The 24449-nt window shown below is 46.2% G+C and overlaps 1 protein-coding gene across 1 annotated transcript; it reads left to right on the top strand.

Moving 5' to 3' along the window:
• Positions 1-10093: 10093 nt before the first annotated feature.
• Positions 10094-17488, top strand: LOC140918393 (cytoglobin-1). Its single transcript, XM_073362693.2, has 3 exons — positions 10094-10209; positions 14166-14388; positions 17243-17488. Exons 1-3 carry the CDS (start codon positions 10112-10114, stop codon positions 17384-17386), a joined length of 465 nt encoding a protein of 154 aa, XP_073218794.2. The 5' UTR covers positions 10094-10111; the 3' UTR covers positions 17387-17488.
• The last annotated feature ends 6961 nt before the right edge of the window (positions 17489-24449 follow it).

The raw sequence follows: 24449 nt of genomic DNA, 5'->3' as shown, positions 1-24449 counted from the left end.
ACACTTCTCCCTCCTAAAGGCTGCTGTGTTATACCTTGTGTTTGCTTTTGTTTTGTTGCATAGTTTTGCTTTATTCTTTTTGGTGGTTCTTTGTAAGTGTTACACAAATAAAATTCTTCTCTGCTTCAAAAAAAAAAAAAAACCACTCTCCTGCTGGGGCCGTTTTCTGATCCTCGGTCTGTTCATGTATCTGGGAGGAGTTCCTCTGGGCGGCGTCCACCGACTCCCTTGATGCTTTTGAGGAACGGTGGGCACTGTCCGAGGTTCTCTGCTCGGTGTCCCCGTCCGGCTCCCTTTGCTTTGACTCTTTGATTGGGGGAGAGAGTAAAGGACCCCAGCCCCAGCCATTGCTGCTGCGGACACCACCACCATAGAGGGGTCCTTTCACACGTGGGTGCACATGCCCCCCCCCCCGGATTGTCCATCCCACAGCCTGCCCCTCTTATTGGGTGCTTTCAGAGGAGGGAATTGTTGGTGACACTGGGCGTGGCGCCAGGTAACTCGAGGGGGTGGCAGACCTTGAGAGTCGATGAAGCCCCCTCGCTCTGGGCCACCAGGTAACTCGGAAGGGTGGAAGACCACGAGAGTCGAGGAAGCCCCCCACTCTGGGCCACAACAGGCAAGCTTGAACAGTTCCCTCTCCTGAAGCTAATGAGAAAACAATTGTGATTGGTTGCTGTGTTACACATTGTATATGCTATTATTTTTGTTTTGTAAGTGTGTCATGCAAATAAAAACACCTTTTTGCTTCAAAAAAAAAAACCGCTCTCCTGCTGCCCTCTGGCCATGCTGTATCACAATATATATATATTTCTATTGTATTTTCCACTGCATGCATCTATTGAAGTGGGTTTTAGCCCATGAAAGCTTATGCCCAAATAAATGTGTTAGTCTCTAAGGTGCCACAAGTACTCCTCATTCTTTTCACAATCTTGGGTACTCCTGGGTTCATACTAACATGAGGAGAACTAGAAGAATTCATTGGCCATCTCTGCCTCAAAGAATTCTTTAACAATGACACCACTCACAATTACCACATCCCCACTGACAATCAGAAGAAAAAACAGTAATCTCACTTGACATTGCAGGGCGGATGAAACCACTCTTGATCATTACATTTATTGCTTCAGGGGGAAAAAAAGTTGAAATCCTTAGCAAACATCACATCCACCATAATCTCTCCACTGCAGAGAGGACAGCCACATAATCCCAGAAATCTAACCACAAGATAGTGATCAAACCAGCAGAAAAGGGGGTGCCATTGTAGTCCTCAACAATGACGACTACATTAACAAGGCCAACAATAATTCTACAACACCTACTATAAAGAACTCGAAGACTCCACAAAACAATTTACCCAGGAATTTAAGATGATAAAATCCTTCTCCAAACAACTCCAAGAGAAACTCATCCCCCACAAACTCACCCCAGGGATCTTCTACACACTTCCTAAAATACACAAACAAGGGAACCCAGGCAGACTCATCATATCTGGCCATGACACTCTTACTGAAGGAATATTGGGACTCCTAGAACCATCCTCAAACCACTCACCTCCAGGACTCAACCCACAGGCGCCAACTTTGCAAAGTGCCCCAGGCTCAATCCCCAGCTCTGCCCCAGGCCCCGTCCCCACTCCATCCTCCAAGGCCCCACCCCACCTCTTCCCACCCAGTTCTGCCCCCTGACCCGAGCACGCCGCATCCTCACTCCTCCCCCGTCCCTCCCAGTCTCCTGCACGCTGAAAAACAGCTGGTTGTGATGGGCAGGAGGCGTGGGGAGGGATGGGAGGCGCTGATCCATGGGGCCTGCCGGAGGGCGGGATGCACTACGGGGAGCTGATGGGGGCGCTGCCGGTAGTTGCTCAGCGCCCACCATTTTTTCCCCGTGGGTGCTCCAGCTCTGGAGCACCTACGAAGTCGGTGCCTATGACACAACCGACTTCCTCCACAAACTCCACAACATTAACCTCCCTCCTCAGAACACCATTCATGTCACCATGTATGTCACTTCCCAATACAACAACTTCCCTCACAATGACAGCATAGCTGCCTGCCTCAAATATTTACAAGACAATGGGCAACACTCAGATATCTATACCAAACAATCACCAATCTCATTAATTTCATCCTCACCCATAACAACTTTACATTTAACACCACACTGTTTCCCGTGGTCTGCACAGTCATGGGAACTAGGATGGCTCATCAATATGCCAACATCTTCCTGGGCCACCTTGAAGACGAATTTCTAGACAAATGCACAACAAAACCAACAGTGATATTTTTATCTTCTGGACAGACAAACTCCCTCAGATTTCCTCCACAACTTCAATAATTACCACCCATCCATTAAACTCTCTCTGGAACACTCCCACACTAGCATCAACTTCCTGGACACCATGATCAGCGTCAACAATGAAACCCTTCAGGCAACTATATACACAAGAAACCCAGAGATCACCACACCTGTCTTCATAGATCCAGTAACCGTCCCAAACACACCAAGAAATCTGTTATCTACAGCCACGCACTCAGATTCCACAGAATATGCTCCAAGGGGAAAGTCGGGGATATACACCCCTAACACATTCAAAACTGCCTTCACCAAACAAAGGCACTCCACCAGAGTATATCTAATCATGGAATGGGCCACCCAAATACACCAAGAGAACTTGCTATAATATAGAAATAAAACTCCCTCTGATCACACCCCCCTAATTGTCACCTACCACTCCACACTGGAGCCCATACAGGGTATCAAAAAACTACAACCCATTCTCAACAGGGACACCATCCTGAAATAAATCTTTCCTGAACCCCCTTCTTTGACCTTCAAACAACCCCCAACCTCTCCAAGCTCATCATCAGAAGCAAGCTCCCCACAGACCAGGACACACCATCTCAAAGTGGCACCGGACCCTGCCAGAACAGGTGAAAAACCTGCAGACATATCTCTGCTGCTACAGTGATCAACACCACCCCCATAACACACTTTCCAAGATGCATGGGTCCAACACATGCCTATCACAACATATTGTATACCTCATTTAGTGCACTAAATGCCTCCAATAAAACTATGTGAGTGAAATCAGACAATCACTATCCTTTTGAACAAACCCACACAGGAAAATAGTAAGACAAAAACACCCTATCACCTGTGGGTGAACACTTTTCACAAAGTGATCACTCTGTATCTGACCGATCAGACCTCATCTTCAAATGAAACCTGCACAACACTTTCAAAAGACAAGCCAGGAAGCTTAAATCCATAACTTTGGTATATACTAAAAATCATGGACTGAATAGAGACACTGGATTTATAGGTTTCAGAGTAGTAGCCATGTTAGTCTGTATCCGCAAAAAGAAAAGGAGTACTTGTGGCACCTTAGAGACAAACAAATTTATTTGAGCATAAGCTTTCGTGATGCATCTGATGAAGTGAGCTGTAGCTCACGAAAGCTTATGCTCAGATAAATGTGTTAGTCTCTAAGGAGCCACAAGTCCTTGTTTTCTTTTTACTGGATTTATAGTTTATTAAAGCATTCTGTAAACCACCCCCAATGCCCCACAACTGCTTTCTCACTCCCCGCCCAACTTTCCTTCCTATGACTGGAAGGGTGTTAATGGGCCACTTCACTTGAATGGTCCCTTGAATTATGTGAGAACTACTTATGCTATACAATCTGTTCCGCCTTGTATTTAGCTGTAATACTCTGAGGGCAGGTCTACACTATGAACTTATTTGAGCATTTTGTGAGCACTTGAGGTGTAGCTCACAAAAGCTTATGCTCAAATAAATTTGTTAGTCTCTGAGGTGCCACAAGTCCTCCTTTTCTTTTTGCGGACACAGACTATGAACTTGTATCAGTGCGGCTTCACTGATGTAGCTGCACTGCTGTAGCGCTTCTGGTGACGACACGCCAATGGGAGAGAGCTCTACCATTGGTTTAATAACTCCACCTCCACAACATAGCGCTGATTACACCGGGTGGGGGGCGGGGGAGAGGAGAGCAGTTAGGTCAGTATAACTACCTTGCTCAGGGGTGTGGATTTTTCACACCCCTGAGTGAGGCAGTTATAGCAAAGTAAGTGTCTAGTGTAGACCTGGCCTGAGTTAGTTTCCCAGAACTGAAGAAGAGCTCTGTATGAGCTCAAAAACATGTCTCTCTTACTAAGGGCTTGTCTACACTGGCACTTTACAGCTCTGCAACTTTTTCGCTCAGGGGTGTGAAAAAACACATCCCGAGTGCTGCAAGTTTCAGTGCTGTAACGTGGCAATGTAGACAGTGCTGGAGCACTGGTAGCTATGCCCCTAGTGGAGGTGTGGTTTTTTTGTTTTTTTAGAGTTCTCTCCCAGCGCTGTGCCGCGATTACACAAGCCACATTAAAGTGCTGCCACGGCAGGACTTTAATGTTGCCAGTGAAGACGTGCCCTAACAGAAGTTGGTTCCATGAAAGATATTACCTCCCCCACCTTGTTTCTGTGGAGTCTGGAAGGAATTTCCCCCTGCAATATGATGGGTTGTTTCCCTTTCATCCTGAGGAGTTGAGTTCACTTCTAATGCCAACATGGAAACAATATTTCAGAGTAAATACCAATCACAATATTGGTTCAGGTTTCAGAGTGATAACTGTGTTAGTCTGTGTCAGCAAAAAGAACAAGGAGTACTTGTGGCACCTTAGAGATGAACAAATTTATTTGGGCATAAGTTTTTGTGGGCTAAAACCCACTTCATCAGATGCATGGAGTGGAAAATACGATAGGAAGATAGATAGATATATACAGAGAATATGAAAAGATGGGGATTGCCTTACCAATGCGCAGGTGAACGAGCCTCTGATAGTGTGGCTGATGTGATTAGGCCCTATGATGGTGTCCCCTGAATAGATATGTGGACACAGTTGGCAACGGGCTTTATTGCAAGGATAGGTTCCTGGGTTAGAGTTTTTGTTGTGTGGTGTGTGGTTGCTGGTGAGTATTTGCTTCAGGTTGGGGGACTGTCTGTAAGCGAGGACTGGCCTGTCTCCCAAGATCTGGTACATGGTGAAACTCCTCTTCCTGCTTATTTCTGCATCCTCAGTGAGCTTGGGGTGAGGTGTGAGCAGGTGGCTCATGCAATGGAGACTACGCACAGACTCCTGCTGAGTGGCTGATCAGTTGTGTATGGCTGGCTTAGAACTCAACAGCGGGCATGTGGTGGTCACCTGCTCGCAACAGCAGTGGGTAGCATTTTGAGGCAAAGTTTTGGGGCTGCAATTGCCACTTGTGCTTAGGTGTGTCTCTTTGAAGAGGAACTGATGGGATGCCTTCATCATGCCACACTCCACCCCCCATAACACCTCCCTCCTTGGCAGGCAGAACTCTGGGGGGCACAATTGACTTGCACCTCCTTTGTACTCTCCTTTGAAATGTTCTGCTGGTATGTTAGTAAGAGCACAAAACTTCCATTGAAAGGCACAAATCCTTTGGAAGAGTGACCCATTTCATGTCATCAAATAAACTTTTAGCAAAAAATTATCTAATACTTTCCCATAAACATTCTATCACTCAAAAATATTTTAAAAGAACATTATTAAAGTTCTGAAGTCAAGCACTCAGAAGTTGGGAAACTGAGTTAGTACAACCTTAATTAGGCCCTCATGCATATGCATTATGACAGTCCTTAATTAGGCACCAGAGAGCTGAAACTTTAATTCTGGTGTTTCCTACTGTTGGACTGCTTGAATTTTCTACCTTAACAACATGCTAGAGATTGTGAGGAGACTTCCCGGGCACAACTCAAGGTGTTGCTTTGTCCTAGGAGGCTCTCTGTGGGGAAGACCCTGGGTCCCCCACATGGGATGATTTGGGGAACAGTCTCTGAGGAAAACCCCAAACCTGTTCCCATGCGCATTTCCACAGCGGGAGGATCTGGACCCTGGGCTTTCACTGATGTATCTTCCTTTCCCCCAGTCCTCACACACCCAGGGTTCCCCCTACTGACTCATTATTTCCCAGATTTCTGTCTGACTTTCTCTCCCCTCTCCCTAGTCCCAGCCTTCCCTTCCCCCCACCATTGCTCACTCAGCTCTCTCCCCCTCCTGCTCCTCCCAACTGTTGTTGGATCATATTAAAGAAGTTCTGTATTAAAATCACAAATGAGTTTGATTCCCCAGAGTTTAAATTCCAGGGTATTACTAATTAAGAGGTCTCTTGGTTTTTGGTACTGTTTCTCTCCCTCTATGTGTGAAACTTGCAAGCTGCTAATTGCGTTAGTACATTCTAAGACAGAGTCTGTTCTCAAAGCAATTCACAGAGAGAGACTCAAAGCAATACTCTAACAACAGAAACAGCACCCAGAGACTCCCCGCCCTTTTGTTGTATTAACAATTGTGATTAAAATAGAGATAGAGGATGGATGTGGATGGATGCTTGGTGTGGATAATAACTGAATGATCAGGGAGGTGCCAGCCTAAGAATCCAGTGTCCATCGGCTGAAGAAGGCGTCAATTGGAAATAACCAGAGGACCCCCCCGCCCCCCCCCCCCCGGAGGGCAGACTGGAATCCACCCAACACCTCAAGGATGGGAGAACCAAAGAACAAGATAACATCTTGGAGCCGTCAGGAATGTGCTATCTGCTGATTGATTCAGCAACAGCATGATGAAGCAATTCCCATAGACTGGCATAGGAAGAAATTCCTATAAAAATAGACTCTAAAAAGTGAGAACTTTGGGGTCTGATTCTGCAAACCAACTTCCAGGAGCATCAGATGAGCATCTGACAAGGCCCTGCTCCCTCCTCATGTCCAGGCCACCTGGACAGTGGCTTGGCATGAGCAACTCTAAGGCTGGTAACTATGATAACAACCTTGCAGAACCTGTGTGTGTGTGTGTGTTTGTATGAATGAATGTGTGACTAAATATGAGATTGAATGGAATGTTATAGCTATAACTAACTAACTGCTTACTATGATTCTTTCTGTATTCACAATAAATGTGGTATTTTGCCTTTTTCCCTTTAATAAGATCCTGCTGGTTTTTATTTTATTGGTACAACACTGTCACCCCCAGAATTCCATTGCCAGATGCTCCCAGAGCCCGGGAGCTCCATCAGTTGGAGATGCCGGCAGTGTGGTGAGAGGCTGGTGAGAGGCCCTGGGCACAGGATGGGGTATGGGGGAGCAGCCTGCCCTGGCCCCAAGCCACCAGCTCCCCCATCTAGGGGGCTGGTGTTTAACTACATGGAGCTTCCTGGCTGCGAGGGCTGACCTCGGCCCCATAGCCCCTTGCATGGCAGTAGGGCAATTAGGCTGAGCGAGGGGTCTCCCCTCCGTGGAAGCAGCACCCCCCACCCTGGGTCTGGATCTCAGCAGCCTCTCCATGGTGAAGTCCCAGTCAGTCAGTGTGAGTCACCGCTCTCAGCGTCACCCCCTGACTGTGCTGAGGTGATCAGGGCTGGGCACGACACAGCCTCACTGAGCCAGTGGGGCAGCACCCGTCACTTTCTAGGGGCATTCTGAGGTGGGGGAGGCGCACACAGACGATATTGCCATGTTCCTAAGCACAAGGGCCTAAATCTCCTCTCATTGACTCAGGCGTCACACCAGTGTCATCCAGTAACTTAACTTTCATGGATGCACTCCTGACTCTCATTAGGGGTGAGTAAGCGGTGACTCAGCCCTACAGTCCCAGTGTCAGTGGGCTTTTCCCCACGGCTTTCGATGGGGCCAGGGGTTGACCGTAAATGACGCTGGTTTGAAAGTCCTGATCTGTGGTTTTGTAGGTCCCTGAAGCTACGGAACATAAACAGGTTTTCTTTTTGAAAGGGCGGTTTAATGCAGTTTCCCTGGTAACTCTGGTTTCCTTGGTAACCTTGTTACTGTTCACATTAAGATGGACACACACTGTTGTGAATTGGTTTGGGGTCCTGACTGCAGCTGTGCTGTGGAGGCCCGTGATGGGAATCCCAGCTTCCCAATAAGCTCACGAGTTGTCTCACTTTTGTTTTGCAGTTCTCTTTCAGTTGCACCCGCTGCCTCTATATTCAGGAGAAACAGGATTCCAGCACTGAGGTACCTGGCATGTATACATCCTAAAATGACACCATGGGCAAATCCTATTCCCTCCTCTGCACCTTCAGAGGGCCCTGCTGCTGGCCTGCCCTGCTTGGGCTCCCCCTGCACAGCAGGGACTGGCAGTGGGCCAGAGGCGAGGCCTGTTATCCATCAGACATTGCCTCCCCTCCACCACCACCACCGTGGAGAAGGGCCACACAAGGACTATTGCAATCACAGGGTCTGCAGCTGCCACCATGGAGCAGCTTTGCTGTCACTGCAGCCAGGAGGGGAGGATTCCTTCCCCTCTGCCACTCCAGTGCCAAGCCCACCTACTGAAGCTTGGGTGGGAGATGTGTGAAGAAGGACAGGGAGTGTGGCCCAAAATGAGAATTTGAGGGTCACAGAGCTCAATTCATGCACCGACACCGTCTGTTTTATTGCTGCCTGTACCTGAAGCAGTGTGAAAGAACACAGTAAAACCATGACTTTCTTGGTAGAGTTCCCTGACCCTAGGATCACAGAGAGATAAACATTAGTGCCATAAAATAGTCCAAGGCCAAGGGGAATAATCCAACATACAGTTTGCCTGGGACATCTCAGTAAAGCAAATTACACAGGCAGGGCTGAGATTAACACTAAATTGCTGATGGACAGTGATCGGTGAACCTAAAAGAATCAGATTCCAGGTCTGGTTCTGCATAAAAAAATCTGAATCCATCTTTTGGAGGCCCTGTTCTCTGAACTGTGTTATCTGTCTTCCACTCCCAGCAGGCCTTGCCTCTCCTCTGCATTGCTGTAAGTCTTCTTGGAGGTGAGTCTTAGCAACCTACTAATCCTTCCAATGCTGGAACTCATCCCCAAGGCACAACTGGGCAGCTACAATTTGTGTGGGATTTGAGAGCTCAGCTGCTAGATCTGCTCTACCTTTCTATCTCTAGGAAAATGATCTTCTGGGGAGCAGGCAGCTTCCCTTCCACCATTCAGATGCAGCAGGGCCTGCAAATGTTCCCCCAAGTTCTGCTGCTTTCTCCTACATTTTGGCTGATACCCCAGAGTGCAGTGGGGACTTAAGATAGGCCTGATGTCTCAGTGTCACAGTGCTTTAAAGAGCACTGCACAGTCAGGAGCAGCACGACCTGGGGGAGGGCTTTCCAATCCCACCTCAGAAAACCGGGGATGGTGTGAATTAGAGCTGGGCAGTGGGCCTGCCAACTGGCCTCTGAAATTTTGAAAGAGGATGCTCACCACTTGGACTGTTCAAGTGGACTACAGCACTGAGCTTCACCCAGCCTCCACCATCTAAGAAGTGGGAAGGAGTGTAAAGAGGCCATTTTTTGGATGGATCCCTCTGAAAGGGCTATGGGGCATCCTGAGTCAATTTATTCAAATATTTAGAACGTCAAAAAACACAGAGGTTTGAGAGGTTCTTATTGTATGCAGTCCCCTTTGCTGTTCCTGGCAGGACACAGCAGTTTTTGCTTTTTGTCACTACCAGGTGCTTGGTCGTGCATCCCCACCAGGAGACAGGAGGTCTTCTTGTTAACATTAGCCTAATGGTGTGGAAGCCTAGTGTAAATCAGAACACTTATACCATGCGTTCCACCACCCCAGAATGTTCTCTTCCCCTGGAGAGTGAGCTTATTCTGTTGAAACTTCATCCAAAATGTGCAGATATTTTCTACTAGAGATGGACCCAGGCTGCAAAGATCAGATTTTACTCCTTTCCCCAAAGTTCAAAGTTGATCAAAGTTCTGATTGGAAAACATCTCTTTTACACTGTGCCGGAATGGCTCATTTGGCTTTTCTTATACTCTCCCATTCGGTCCTGTCTGCACTTTCTGTTTGGAGGTGAACCCCACATCTCTCTCTCTCTCTCTGTCTCTCTGAAGTACAGAATGAAAGTAAGTCCTGTGTCACAGACAGTCCCCTCCTGTGGAAGGAGTGGTTTCACACTGAACATTTATGTCTGTTCTTGGTGAACTCATCTAGAATGCTTGGCTTCCTCCAAAAGCAGGGGCTGAAAATTGTCTGCTATCTTGTCACTTCATCAGGGAGCATCCTCCAGGCATCATGGCTTTGTTAACTGATGCTGATAAGAAGAATATCCAACACATCTGGGCAAAGTTATTTGAGAATCCAGAAGAGAATGGCAAAACAATTGTGATCAGGTGAGTCATGACATTCAAGGGTTTCCTGCTTATCTGGGTTTAGTTCCTGCTGTCATTTTAATTCAAACCATAGTGTAAAATATGCTATAAAATGTAGCTTTCTTCTGTGCTTGTTTGTGACATCTGATATCCTCATTGTTGTTCCTTCTGTCTCTACTAAACATAGCTGTTGTGAGATATCTTTTATTGGACCAATTACTGTAGGTGAGAGAGACAATCTTTCAAGCTACACAGAGATCTTCTTCCGACCTAGGAAAGGTACTCAAGAGTGTGCCAGCTAAATACAAGGTGGAACAGATAGTTTAGCATAAATAGAATATGTGCTACGAGACCATTCAAGGTGAAGTGGCCTGGTGTAACATCCCTGCAGTCATAAGACAAAAAGGGGGGCTAATGGGATACAGATTGTTGTAATAAGCCATAAATCCAGTGACTTTATTAAGACCATGATTGTTAGTGTCTAGCAGCAGAGTTATGAATTTAAGCTCCCAGGCTTGTCTTTTGAAAGTGTTGTGCAGGTTTCCTTTGAGGGTGAGGACTCATAGGTCAGATACAGTGATCGCTTTGTGAAAAGTGTTCTCCCACAGGTGATGTAGTGTTTTTGTCTTTTATCATTGTCTCCCTAATATTGTGGGACTGACACAATTACAACAACACTGCATATACCTGCTGTGAGTGTATTTATATAGTGACTGTGATTGCCCACGAGACAGACTTGCAGATAAAGGTCGTAGCAGAGCACCATACATTTGATTTTACTCCACTGGAAACTTTTCACTCTTCTCCTTCCCCATGAAACATCCCTCTCTGTTTCTGTGCTGCTTGAGAGTGAAGACTTAGGGCATTACTCTGTAATGGGATGAGCAGGTCTGCTCTGTTCTCTGAGCTCCTCTCATCTTCAGCGTGTGGTTTTGTTTCAGTCAATAATATGAACTCCAGGTTCAGTTCAAATTCTAAATCCATAGATTCTGAAGCTGGGCCTTTGGACTAAGGGGATGGAGATGCCTGGTGGACAGTGACAACATGCATCCTTCTCATCAGTTTGGCATGAGATTCAAGAAGACAGAAAGCCCTCGTTCTGCCTTTCCCCTTTGCTGTCTGGTCTCTGAGCTGAAGAGGGTTATTCAAACTGAAATGTGCTTCGAAATAATGTTCATTAAAAATATAACTGTTCCTTTCATTCTGCCCTTTACTATGATGCTCATTGTGCAGGATTCCTTTCTCCTCCCACTACATTCACTGGGGACGCACTATTATTCCCTTTAATAGTTGCTGGCCAGATGTGTTCCAGGATAATGCGTTCTTCTAAGAGGTTTTGTTAATGAGTGTGCATCAGGTGATCTACCAAAGGGACTGAACAGCTTTGGGAGTGAATTAGTCAGTTTCTATCCTCTGTCACTGAGGGGGTGATATTGCTGCACATTTAAAATTGCTAGTCCAAGATACTGAGCATTACTCTTTTGTAAATTCCTTGAAGTCCAACTGTTCACACTTGGACTTTTGTAATGTTGCAGCTGTCACTTCTAAGCACCCTTGGGAATTTGTCTAGCTAAAATAGTATGATATAAATAGCTTCATACAAATACAGGACAGGAGTCACACTATGAGAGGGTGCAAGTTCACTCTGAAAGGGAATGCTTTGGATTAAGGGGGTCCTCTTCCTTCAAATATCCTTGTTTTTTGCCACCTGGACCTACCCCAAGTTTGTCCTTTTGGATACCCCAGTAAACAGTTAAGCAGCTGTCACAATTAAGAGAAGAGGCCATTCAATATATCAGTCTGAAAAACATATAATGAAATAAAATGATTTACTGAATCAAAATACAGGGCTTCTTTTAATGTGTATTTGACAAACTCTGTAATAAGAAGCCTCAACTGAATGTTTCACCCTGGCTAAATACCATGCAATTGAACTTACTGGAGGAGTAACTAGACTAAATTCTGTGGCCTGTTTTATACAAAGAGATCAGATTAAATGATCTAATAGTGCCTCTTGCCTTAAAAATTTATGAAGCCTCAGCACTGGCCAGATATGTCCCCATTAAGCAGAATTGTTGCTGTTACTGTCCCAACTAAGCAAAGTTATCACCATTCACTGTCATTAGTACCTGGAAAGAGGGTCCAATGACCTCTATCTCCTGGTAACATGGAGCATAATGTTTCAGGGCAACAATAATTAGCACCAACCAGAATGGATTAAGAAGTCATGATGGGAAGTTTTTCTGAACTTTGATGTGGAATTCTCAGGAACAGGCCTTGTTGCCAGATTTCCAGAGCTTATGGACTGAGACCTACGGACGCACCCTGGCGGTCCACAGGGGCCTGAAACTGGGAGCACCTCTGTTTTGGTGCAAATGCATGTTGTCACTGTAACTGGGCACCAAGCCCCAAGACTCTAGCTCAGAGACAACCCATACCTGTTGATATCAGGAGGGCACAGTGTAAAGGTTCAGCCGCCCCAAGAGCAGCTCAAGCCCTGGCCCCTTACCCTCAGTCTCCCCTCCCAGAAAGCAGTGGATCCTCCCTGCAGCTTCCAGCTGTTGCTCCTACCTCTGCCCGTGGTCGCAGCTCATGAGCTCTGGAGTTGCTGCACAGGGAGGGGGCCCAGCCAGATCATGTGACCAAGTGGGGCCGGCAAACCCTGGCAGAAATCAGGGGCGGGGGAGGCACATGATCTGTGGGTCCCCCACACGTCATCTTTAAATGGTAGGGAACACATTGTTGAACAGTCACATAGCAAGAAAGGTTTTTCTTGGCATGTATTTCACTGGCTACTTTTTCCTGATTTAGATCTGGTTCTTCTAACAGTCTTTTTCTTATACTAATATCTTGTATATGCATCACAATTTGATCTCTTATCATTAAATCATATTGGTTCTGGAAATTATGTGTCTGACATCTTTAGATATGTTAAAAATTATTCAAAAATCTCTTCCTCCATTTGATTTCTTGAGTGAAACTGAAATCTTTCAGAAATGTTTCATTTCTTGTTTGTAAACAGTATGCCTCAATTTTTTTCTAAGACAAACTCATAGTCAGTTTGTTCTCTAACATTAAGCTCAAATGAATTATATAATGAAATTGCTTCAGTGCCTGCGATATTAAAAAAGATGACAATCTTTTTTTGTCTTATAAGTAAATTCCTATGCCCTCAAAAATAAATCAAATATTTATTTAAACCTTTTCAGCATTTTGCAACATTGTTAGAAATGTCAGAACTCTTAATTGATCCATATTATTTCATTCAAACTTGTTTTTCACTGATGAGTAACTATTACCTTAATTCATTGCTAGTAATTTAACAATGGCCTTTATTAGATACATAGTTAACATATAAAGAAAAGGAGTACTTGTGGCACCTTAGAGACTAACCAATTTATTTGAGCATGAGCTTTCGTGAGCTACAGCTCACTTCATCGGATGCATACCGTGGAAACTGCAGCAGACTTTATATATACACAGAGAATATGAAACAATACCTCCTCCCACCCCACTGTCCTGCTGGTAATAGCTTATCTAAAGTGATCATCAGGTGATCAGCTGATGATCACTTTAGATAAGCTATTACCAGCAGGACAGTGGGGTGGGAGGAGGTATTGTTTCATATTCTCTGTGTATATATAAAGTCTGCTGCAGTTTCCACGGTATGCATCCGATGAAGTGAGCTGTAGCTCACGAAAGCTCATGCTCAAATAAATTGGTTAGTCTCTAAGGTGCCACAAGTACTCCTTTTCTTTTTGCGAATACAGACTAACACGGCTGTTACTCTGAAACCTGTCATAGTTAACATATAGACATTTTAACTCTGGTCAATCTGTCAGTCTAACCTAAAACCAATAGCCTCCTCCCACAGTCATCTCCCACTCTGGAGATACTCTTAAAGCCACAGTAAAACCACAGTGGGCTTGCTTTGCTAATTTGTGATTTTCAGTCACTATTGTTTCTTCCCAGTACAGACTCTTCACAGATTATCCTGAGACAAAAGCATACTTCAAGACCATCCCGACTGAAGGCAACCTGCAGGAGGAGCCGCTGGTGCGTTTCCATGGCCGGAGAGTCATGGTTGCCCTCAACCAGGTGGCTGAAAACCTGGACAATTGGAAGCAGGCCTGCAGGATTCTGGACCGTCTAGCAGTCAAGCACAAGAATGTGCACCAAGTGCCATCAGTGAATTTCCAGGTACTGATGCATGCAGACATCAAGGGAACATGCTTTGTTTAGAGATTACAGCTATTTGTTCTGGCACGGGGGACAGATCAGTATCCCAGAGGCATAGCTATGCATGTTCACACATTGTGACATGGTTGTCAAAAAGCAGGAGATTAGCATAGGCATGTGCAATAAGCAGTAGAGTTAATAAAGCACCCATGCCATGCAAGTTCAATTGTTTGTGCAATCAAATGTATGGAAAATGAGATCACAGAAGTTTATTACAATAACCTCCCGAGGCCTCAACCAAGATCAGGGCCCTGTTGTGCTGGGCTGTTGTCAGGGTTCCCCCCACCCAACTCTGAACTCTGGAGTGCAGATGTGGGGACCCTCATGAAAGACCCCCTAAGCACCTATTCTACCAGCTTAGGTTAAAACTTCCCCAAGGCACAAATTCCTTTCCTTGTCCTTGAATGGTATTCCTGCCACCACCAAGTGATTTATACAAAAATTCAGGGAATGGGTACTTGGAATCCTTATCCCCCCAAGCCCCTTCACCCCCTTTCCTGGGGAGACTTGAGAATAATATTTCAACTAATTGCCTTAGCAATGTAAGCACAGACCAGACCCTTTGTCTTCAGGCACTGAAATCAATCAGGTTCTTAAAAGAAGAAACTTTATTTTTAAAGAAAAAAGTAAAAGAATCACACCTGCAAAATCAGGATGGAAGGTAACTTTACAGGGTAATAAAAAGATTTAAAACACAGAGGACTCCCCTCTGGATTCAGCTTCATAGTTACAAAAACAGGAATAAAACTACCTTTGTAGCATAGGAAAATTCACAAGCCAAAACAAAAGATAACCTAACACATTTCCTTGCCCTACTTACAATTTCTGTGGTTTTAGATCTATTATTCCAGGTATATTTTCAGGAGATGTTTTACCTGCTTGGTCTCTCTCCTTCCAACCGGAGAGGGAACAACAAAGAGAGCACAAACAAAACCTTCCCCCACACCCCCACCCCAGATTTGAAAGTATCTTCTTTCCTCATTGGTCCTTCTGGTCAGGTACCTACTAGGTTATTTGAACTACTTAACCCCTTACAGGTAAGGCAATTCAGTATAGCTGCCAAGGAGGGATTTTATGCTACCCTTCTCTCTATATTTATGACATTTATTACAATAACCCCCAGAGGCCTCAACCAAGATCAGGGCCTTGTTGTGCTCGGCTCTGTACACACATACATTAATAGACAGTCCTCGTCCCCAAAGAGCTTACAGCCCACACACACAAGATAGACAAAGAAGGGATAGCCCCTATGTTACAGAGAGGGAACTTGGATAAGTGACTTTCCCCAAGTCACATCAGGAGTCTGTGGCAGAGTTAGGAACTGACTCAGATCTCTGGACCCACAGCCAGATCCACACCTACATCGTCCTTCCTCTCATCACAAAGTCTTTACAAAGTATTTAACTTCTAATAAAAAAATACCAGCAAAATGCACTTAAATGGGCTTAGATGCAAACACTAACACTTGGTTTGAACCCTGGCTCCAGAAGCTTAAACTAAAAGGAATGATCATTGGGAAGGTACAGATTTGGGGAAGACATCTAGTGAGTCCTGCAGAGATCAGTGTTAGGTCCAGCCTTAGATAACACCCCCCACGATGCTGAAGTGGAAGCAAACAGCCCATTAGTACAGTTACAGGTGATAGGTGCGGAAATACGGGCAGGACATTATAAAAATGAGGTTCAGCCTCCACTGGTAGTTTTTCAAATGTTTTCATAAAATAGCCCACGTCTCAGTAGAGAGAGCATCCAATGGACGCCTCCACTCCTGTTCCTGGCTGCAGCCCACCTCCCCTCCCCCATGTAATTGTTTGACACCCGGTAACACCCACAGCAGTAACTTACATGGAGAAAGTCAAGAGCTGCAGAGGGCTAATAAGGTGACAGTGAGTGCAGTGTCTCCAGGTATAGGAACCCTACTACTACCTCCAAGCACCCTACCCATAGGAAACCTAACCTACCTCCAAGTATCCTACCCATAGGAACCCTAACCCTACATTGGGGAGTCCTACTCATGGGAAACCTAACTCTAGGGAGGGAAGACCTATCCATAAGAACAGTAACCCTAGCTCCAAGTAACCTATCAATATGAATGCTATCCATAGCTCTAATTTCTCCATAGCAATCCTAAGCCTAGGGCCGGGAGCTGTACCCATAGGAACCCTAACCCTAGCTCCTAATACTCTACTCGTAGGAAACCTAACTCTAGAGTGGGGACCCTTACCCTAGGAACCCTAACCCTAGCTCTAAGTACCCTTCTCATAGGACCCCTAACCCTAGGGCAGGGAGCCCTGCCCATAGGAATCCTAACCCTAGTTCCAATTACCCTACCCATAGGAATCCTAGCCCTAGGGCAGGGAGCTCTAGCCATAGGAACCCTAAATCTAGCTCCACATAACCTACCCATAGGAATCCTAACCCTAACTTCTAGTACCCTACCCATATGAACCCTAACCCTAGGGCGCAGAGCCCTGGATGACCCTCAGCTCCATGGCTCCCTCACATCTGAGCCAAAGTCTAATAAGCACAAGAACTGCTGCTCTATAAAAGCCACAAGAATTTAACTTTGTAACACAAACAGAGAGGTAAGAGTAGGTAGCCCTAGAGGTGAGGAGAACAGGGGCAGTCAGTTTGGGATCCTGCTCCCAAAGGATGTAAGAGGATTGATAACTGGCAGGCAGTGCTGCCAGTCACTCCAGGGTTACTGCACTGCACCTAGGGGCTTGTTCAGAATTGGTTCCTTTCAAGCTGAAGAATTTACCAACCTTAATGCAATTTTGCATTTGTGTCTCACTCGCTCTGTGTTCCTTTGACAGAGCATGTTTCAGGTGATCCTGAATGTCTGCAAAGAACTCCTGGGAAATGAATTCAGCACCGAGGTGTCCCTCTCCTGGGTGAAGCTCTTCAGTCTGCTCTCTGAACAAATAAATGCATCTTACATGAGCACTTCCAAGTCCTGAAGTGACCACAGTCACTCTATAGCTATTGAAGAGAGGAGACTGGTTCTGTTCATGTTGTTATATATATATAGTTCTAGATCTGATGGAATAAAGGGAGACTCAGCAACATTCTTCTTGATCAGTGTTTGATTTCAGAACACAGGAATTGCTAGACTGCATCAGACACAGATCCATCTAGTCAGGGTCATGTCTGACAGAGGAAGAAAGGGTGGAAGAGCCCTACAGTAGGCAGATGTGGGATAATCTGCCCTCCACATTAATATATTCCAAGGCCAGAAGCAATCCCAGGGAAGATCCTTTAGAAAAACATCCAGACTTGATTTAAAAATTGTCAGCGATGGAGAATCCTCAATGACCCTCAGTAAGTTGTTCCAATGGTTAATTACTCTCACCATTAAAAATGTATACCTTATTTCCTGTCTGAATTTGTCACTGGTCACCTGTCCATAGTGTGATTGTGTGGTATGTAGCACACACTGACTAACACCCCATCTTGTGCTTTACCTGCTTCCCACAGCGATTCTCAAACTGTGGGTCAGGACTCCAAGGTGGGTCACAACCTCATTTTAATGTGGTCATCAGGGCTGGTGTTAGACTTGCTGGGGTCCAGGGCCAAAGCCCAAGCCCGAGCCCCACTGCCTGGGGCCCAAGCCCAAGCCCGAGGCCCACTGCCCGGTGTGGCAGGGCTCAGGTTACGGGCTGAAGCCCTTGGCCTTTGGCTTTGGCTCTTCCGCCTGCAGTCGTGGGGCTCAGGCTTTGGCCCGCCCCCTGGGGAGGTGGAGCTCGGGTGGGCTCAAGCTTTGGTCCCCCCTCCTGTGGTCATGTAGTAATTTTTGTTGTCAGAAGGGGGTCTCCATGCAATGAAGTTTGAGAACCACTGCCAGTTAGGCACTGATCAGTAAGTGTTCAAGATCATTTTCTAACAGCTATCAGTAACCTGAAAACGGGTGGTGCCATTTTTTATGTAGACTGCCACATCCTTTACCCTTTTGCCCACTGATCCTTCCAAAATAGGTTCTAAACATTGATTTTAACATTCCAATCATGGGAATCATCCCACCAAGTATCAGTAATATCAACTGAGCCAAATTTATGCTAATAAATGAGCAATTCCAATTCCTCTCATTTGTTACCCATGCTGCTAACACTGGTATATAGTTCAATTCAATAATTTCTTCTCTTCATGTCCTTTAGGTGCTTGATTAGTTTGTTCTCAACATCTCCATTTTGTGTGGTGTGCTCATATCTTCCCTCCCTTTGTCCTCCCATTTTGTTTCACAGAACCATGGTCTGATGACACATCCCAACCTCTCAGCCTCCATCTGACAGCTTGGATGCTCAGTGGTTAATTCCACAGGAAACAGTGTGTTCCCTAGAGGTTCAAAATATATATATTTTTAATAGCAGGAATCCATCCACCAGCTATGCTTACCTCATGAAGTGGGGTACCACTTCTCTCTGTGGTACCAGTAGAGGGGTACTCCTTCTTTGCAGGCTTCTACACAGCTTATTCTGGGTCACCTGCTCCACCGAACGGGGACAGGGCTCTCCCTCCATTCCCTGAGAGTTCACTTGGCAGCTAGTTCCACATTCTATCCTCCTGTAGAGGGAAGATCTGTTTTTTTCCACCCAAGTACTATTTGGATTTCTAAAAGGGTTACAAAGACTTCCCACCTTTAAGAGATCCCCTGGGTTTCACGGGGTCTAAATTTGGGTTTCAGCTCTAACAGGCCTGTCTAGGGGTACTGCCCTCCAGCATGCCCCTTTGTGGCCCTGCATGTGCTCCCTGTCTCAGTTTCCTCCTCCCCAGGGTGTTCTATCTCTCCCAGGGTTCATGTGGCTGAGCCCTCCAGCTGGGTCACTGAGATCAATCCCTTTTCAGGGTAACAAGTCCAAACAATGGTCTCAAAGGTTCTTCTGGCCTTCAGGGCTCCTCTGAAGCCTGTCCTCTGGGCCTTCTTCCCAGTACCTTTTAGTCTCTCTTTCTCTCCTTAAACCATAGTCCCCAGCTCTCCTCCTTGGAGCTGGGTTGTGAGTTAGCCAGGTGCAGGGCCTCAGCCAGCTTCTTTCTCAGCTGGCCCCTTCCGCCCATTTAGTCCTCAGCCTCAGAAAGTTCAGCAGGCAGCATTGTCCTACTGGTGCCTGCCCTGCTATGAAAGGTAGGGTTGCCAGTTTTGGTAGGATGTATTCCTGGCTGTTTCATCATATGACATAATCTTTAATTAAAGATTAATCTTTAATTCCTGGAGACTCCTGGGTTGGCAACCCTAAAAGGTGTTACGGGGGGAGGGGGGGAGGCAACAACATCCTCTACCACTATCTCCTAAGTCCTTGCATATATATTGGACCTTTCAAAATCTTAAAGGGTCACACCACGCAATGGGAGTGGGTGACCACTGGGCTCCACTACTCTTGATGGACTGTTCTTCCAGCCCTGCTGCAGCCCACAGGCTCTCATAGTCACATGGGGCTTCTCCCGGTTCATGCACGTCAATGGCAATAAAGATACTGGTTTCCGTTCCAGCTGTGCACCCTGCTCTCTTCATGTACCCAGATGTCACTGCATGATCAATTTGGCTCTAGAGTGGGAACTCATCTAATGGCATTGACTGTGCTGAATGGATCAGAATAGACCCCAGGTCCCTCTCCCAGAGCTGGGCTGGCTCTGCAGGGGCAGTAGGAATGAGACAGAGCTGTCACTGACATACACAGCTATGGCTGGGAGTGGGGCCCTGATACAGAGTAGCCAGTCCCTATGGGTAGATCAGGCCAGCGCCGGTGTGTCAGAGCAGCTGGGCCCAACTGAGCCAACTAAAGGAGGCAGGGCTGAGAGTGAGAGTAAGAACAGTGTTGAACTTGCCAGCAGGTCAGATTCAGACATGCCAAACCAGCAAAAAAACCCACAGAAACTGGGCTTAGTTTTGGCTTAATTGGCTTTGAGTTTTTGGCTTGTAGCTTGTTGTTTCTTTTTTTTTTTTTCTTTTTTGATTGGCTCCCAGCAAGCAGGGGCAAGGGGCAAGCAGGGGCAACGTGGGGGAAAGAGTCAGGGGTGCACAGTGAGCCCACTACAGTCCCAGACTGCGGGCCAGGGGGATCTAGTCACATAGGGTGTTGGGGTTCGTAGTGATTGGCTTGTTTTGAAATGGGATTAGCTTGATTTTTGGCTTATTGTGAAAGTCAGCGTGTTTGTTTGTCACGTGAAAGTTGTCAACTGGTCAGATTGGATCAGAAATCCCCAAGACAAGGCCACAAAGTCACTCTACAGGGCAGAGCCGCACTTCAGAATGGATTGTGTCACCCATTAGTGTGACTCCTAGAACTGCGAGAACTGGCCAGCTTTGTAATGTGCCAGATACTCTATTGCCTGGATATTAACTGCATGGTTGATGGGTTAGTTATTAACTACACGGATGCTGGATTCGTTATTAACTACATGTTATTAACTGCATGGGTGGTGGGATTTTTCTGGTCAGGTGTTTGATGCTCACATAATTTTCTTCTTGCTGGAGCTGGCCTCACTCCAGTTCAAAGCAAAGCTAGTGGCAAAGCCACCTCAATTCTGGAGTGGAGTTCAGAACCTGGGCAAGATCCAGATCCAGCTATTACGGTTGCTCCCTCTTTCTATAATGAGCTGAAACCAAGCCCTGTGTCAGACAGCACTAGACTCCTGGAGGTTCAGACCCAGATCTGTGTCACAGGCCCATCTCTAGCTTTGGCTGGTTGGTTTGGTACAAGTATCTGTTTGAAGCCAGGTTGGCACTGTTAGCAGTAGTGGTATGAGTATAAAGCAGGTTGACAGCGCCATCTGGAGGCAACAGAGGTTTATGGTCACACTGTCATTTTGTGCATCTGTTTTGAGCTCAGCCATACTGATCTTGTCACTCCTGCCAGGGTCACAGTGCAGTGCCCATCGAAGGAAGGCTTCAGCCCTGTCCCCAAGCTCAGCATGCACACTCTCATCCAGGGCAGGCTGTGTTGATAAAGGTGGGGTCTGGTCCAACAATGGGTAAGATGTTAATAAATAATAATAATACCAGCTTTTCATCAGCAGACTTCAAAGTGCATTACACAAGAGGTCAGTATTATCCCTATTTTACAGATGGGGAAACCAAGGCACAGGGTGCTGAAAGGACTTTCCAAGATCACCCAGCAGGCTAGTGGTGGAGTTGGGAAGAGAGCCTAGGTCTCCTGAGTCCCAAGCCAGTACAGTGCTCTATCCACTAGGACACACTGCTTCCCCTGAAACTCTTACAAGATTAAAGAGTTCAGTGCGGCCTGGAGTTTCATAGCAAGTTATTGCTGGCAGCTCCTATTGTAATACCCACCATTAAAATCATTTAAAGCTTTTATTAAAGACACAGAAAAAGAAAGAAAACAGCTAAAGCATTTGAAATGTGAAGTATTAAGTAAGGCTTATTCTTTTTTCTTTACCTATAGAGAGTTTTCTGTAGAGGATATCTCTGTTTGACCAGTATTAACTGTCCTTTTGAGGGGAAAAGAGAAGCAGTTAATTGAGATAGGCTGGAGCTGTTGTTGCTGTTGCTGGTGGTGTTGTGCTTGGAATCCAATCCTGGTTTCTTGAAGACAAAACAAGACAATCACACACACAAGTGGAGCAAAAAAAACAAAGGTTCCAACTCTGGTGCCAACTTTCACTTGCAAGTTCACCACTGGAGAAACACAGGCCTGGCCCATGGTCTGATCAGGACCTGGCAAACTGTTCCCAGAACAGGGCTGTTGAAGGCATTGCTGGTAGCTGCCTCTCTGCTCAGGGGCACGTTGCAGAAGGGGAAGAAGTCTTTGCTGGCTCTGACAGGCTCTTAATATATCAGACTGGAAAAAATGCCTAATTTTTTAACTGTGAGAGTAAGTTATCTTTGAAACAACTTACCAAAGGGGGTGGTGGATTCTCCATCTGACCATTTTAAAAATCAAGATTGGATGTTTTTCTAAAAGAATCATTTATTAATATTTTCTAGGAATGATTTTGGGCCAGTTCTCCAGCCTGTGTTATGCAGGAGGTGAGACTAGATGTTCACAATGGTTCCTTCCGGCCTGGAATCTCTGAATGTCTGAATTACACAATGGCAAAAGGAGAGAGATAGAGAAGAGGAGAAATAAAGTGGGGGGAAGGAAAATAATGTACAAAGGATGGGGTTACAGCAGGAACCCACATCTCCCATTCTAGGTGGTGTTCAGACTCTAGCTGAAGCTGGGGAAGGGGAGGTGTCATTTGGTTCCCTCTCTGGCCTGGTCTGGTCAGAATTGTCTGTCAGGAGCAGGACAGTGAAGGGCCAATGCTGTCATCACAGAATTGCAGGAGACAGTGGGGGCGGCTGCCTCCTTCTGGTCCAGGCATCCCACCTCTCCCACTCGCTGATCCCCAGAAAAATGGGTGGCAACCTCAGTGTCACCAACCTCACGAGAGCAAAATTCCTGAGTCAGACCCCAAAAATCATGAAACTGACCCAAAAAGATGCAAACGCCTTTCAGAGTCAGGGCCAGCATGCATGTGATGTGAGAACTGTCTACCTGTAATGCACCCAAAAATGCACAGCTCTCCGGCTGCTCAGCTCGAGACTCCACATACCCTCCCCTCACCCCGAGACAGGGGAACTGCCAGTCATTGCCTAGTACTCTCCTGACCCAGCAGCAGCATTTCCCTGTCTCCCGCCGGGTCCAGGCCAGGGTAGGGTTGCGTCCTTAGCCATCCAGTGAGAAATTCCAAAATTCTGAAAAACATTTCATGTTGTGTCAGCACAAAGAGCAGGAGGCAGTTTCTTTGCTCACAATTCCAAATCTTTGCTCACAATTCCAAAACCCCTAATCCCACATGGTTTGGCTCCTATTCCGCCTTGCCATGCTGGTCTGTGGTTTGGCTCGTGGCTTCTATTATTTCAGCTGTCATTAAACAAAAAGGCATTTAGCTGCTCCCTTCATTTAGCCTGAATGAAAGATAGCTATCGTGACCACCAGCTGAAGGGAGGTTTGTGACTGTCCACAGATCAAAGAGACAAGGTGGGTGAGGTAACATCTTTTACTGAACCAACTTTGGTTGTTGAGAGAGACAAGCTTTCGAGCTTACCCAAAGCTCTTCTTCTTGTCTCTCGCACCAAACAGAAGTTGATCCAGTGAAAGATAACACCTCAGTCACCTCATCTCTCTAATATCCTGGGATCAACATGGCTACAGCAACACTGCATACACAGATCACAGACACACTCCCTGTTATAACATAACACTGGTTTAGTATAAGTCTGCGTTAGCAATTTAGGGCCAGTTTTTAAAAAGTATTTACATGGCTCAGGAACCGGGCACCTGGGCACTTTTAAAAATCTAGCCTTTAATATTTAACACTGTCAAACACTTAATTCTTACTGTTTGGAGGCAGGGGATTAAATGCCTTTATATTGACCCATCAAAGTTATTACCAATATCACAGAAACTGCAAACCTCAAAGAAAAGGAAAAAGGAAACAAAGCTTTGGTAAAAGATGAAAAAACATGAATAACTGGCAAAGACCCCTCACTGTTCATAGTTTGTTTTGCATGCTTGGTCCAAATCAGTTAAACAAGCATGTGCCTTAGGGGGTTGGCTGGGCTCAGTCACCACCTTTCCCCCTTTGCAATGATGCCAGCAGCATGCTGCACTTGCTCAGTATGCAGAGCCTGGCCATGTCCAGCAGAAGTTGCTGAGTCAGGGGCTGCCTCTCTCCTTGCCGATAGAAGAGCAGGTTATCTAAATGAACCAACAAGCAGATCACCCAGCCCCTTGCCTGTGTCTCCACAGCACACCCTGGGACCTGGGCTTTCACAGGCAAAGGGAGCCCCTTGGTAAACTATTGGCAGCACATCCCTGGAGAGAGATAGCTCAGGGACCCTAAACCTCCCCCACAGTGGCAGCTCCCTCCCCCCCCACAACCTCTATGTTGATCTTGCCCCTCACAGACCTGATCTGAGCATAGGAGAAGATGGGTGGTGCCCTGTGGTGTCAGGGTCAATTTGGAGTCTGGCTGCAGCTCCCAGCCTGGGCTTTAAACCATTTGGCCCTGACTCCTCCAGAG

The sequence above is a fragment of the Lepidochelys kempii genome, chromosome 10, assembly GCF_965140285.1.
Source record: "Lepidochelys kempii isolate rLepKem1 chromosome 10, rLepKem1.hap1, whole genome shotgun sequence".
NCBI classification, from domain to species: domain Eukaryota; kingdom Metazoa; phylum Chordata; order Testudines; family Cheloniidae; genus Lepidochelys; species Lepidochelys kempii.
This window is presented reverse-complemented; position numbering and strand designations above follow the sequence as displayed.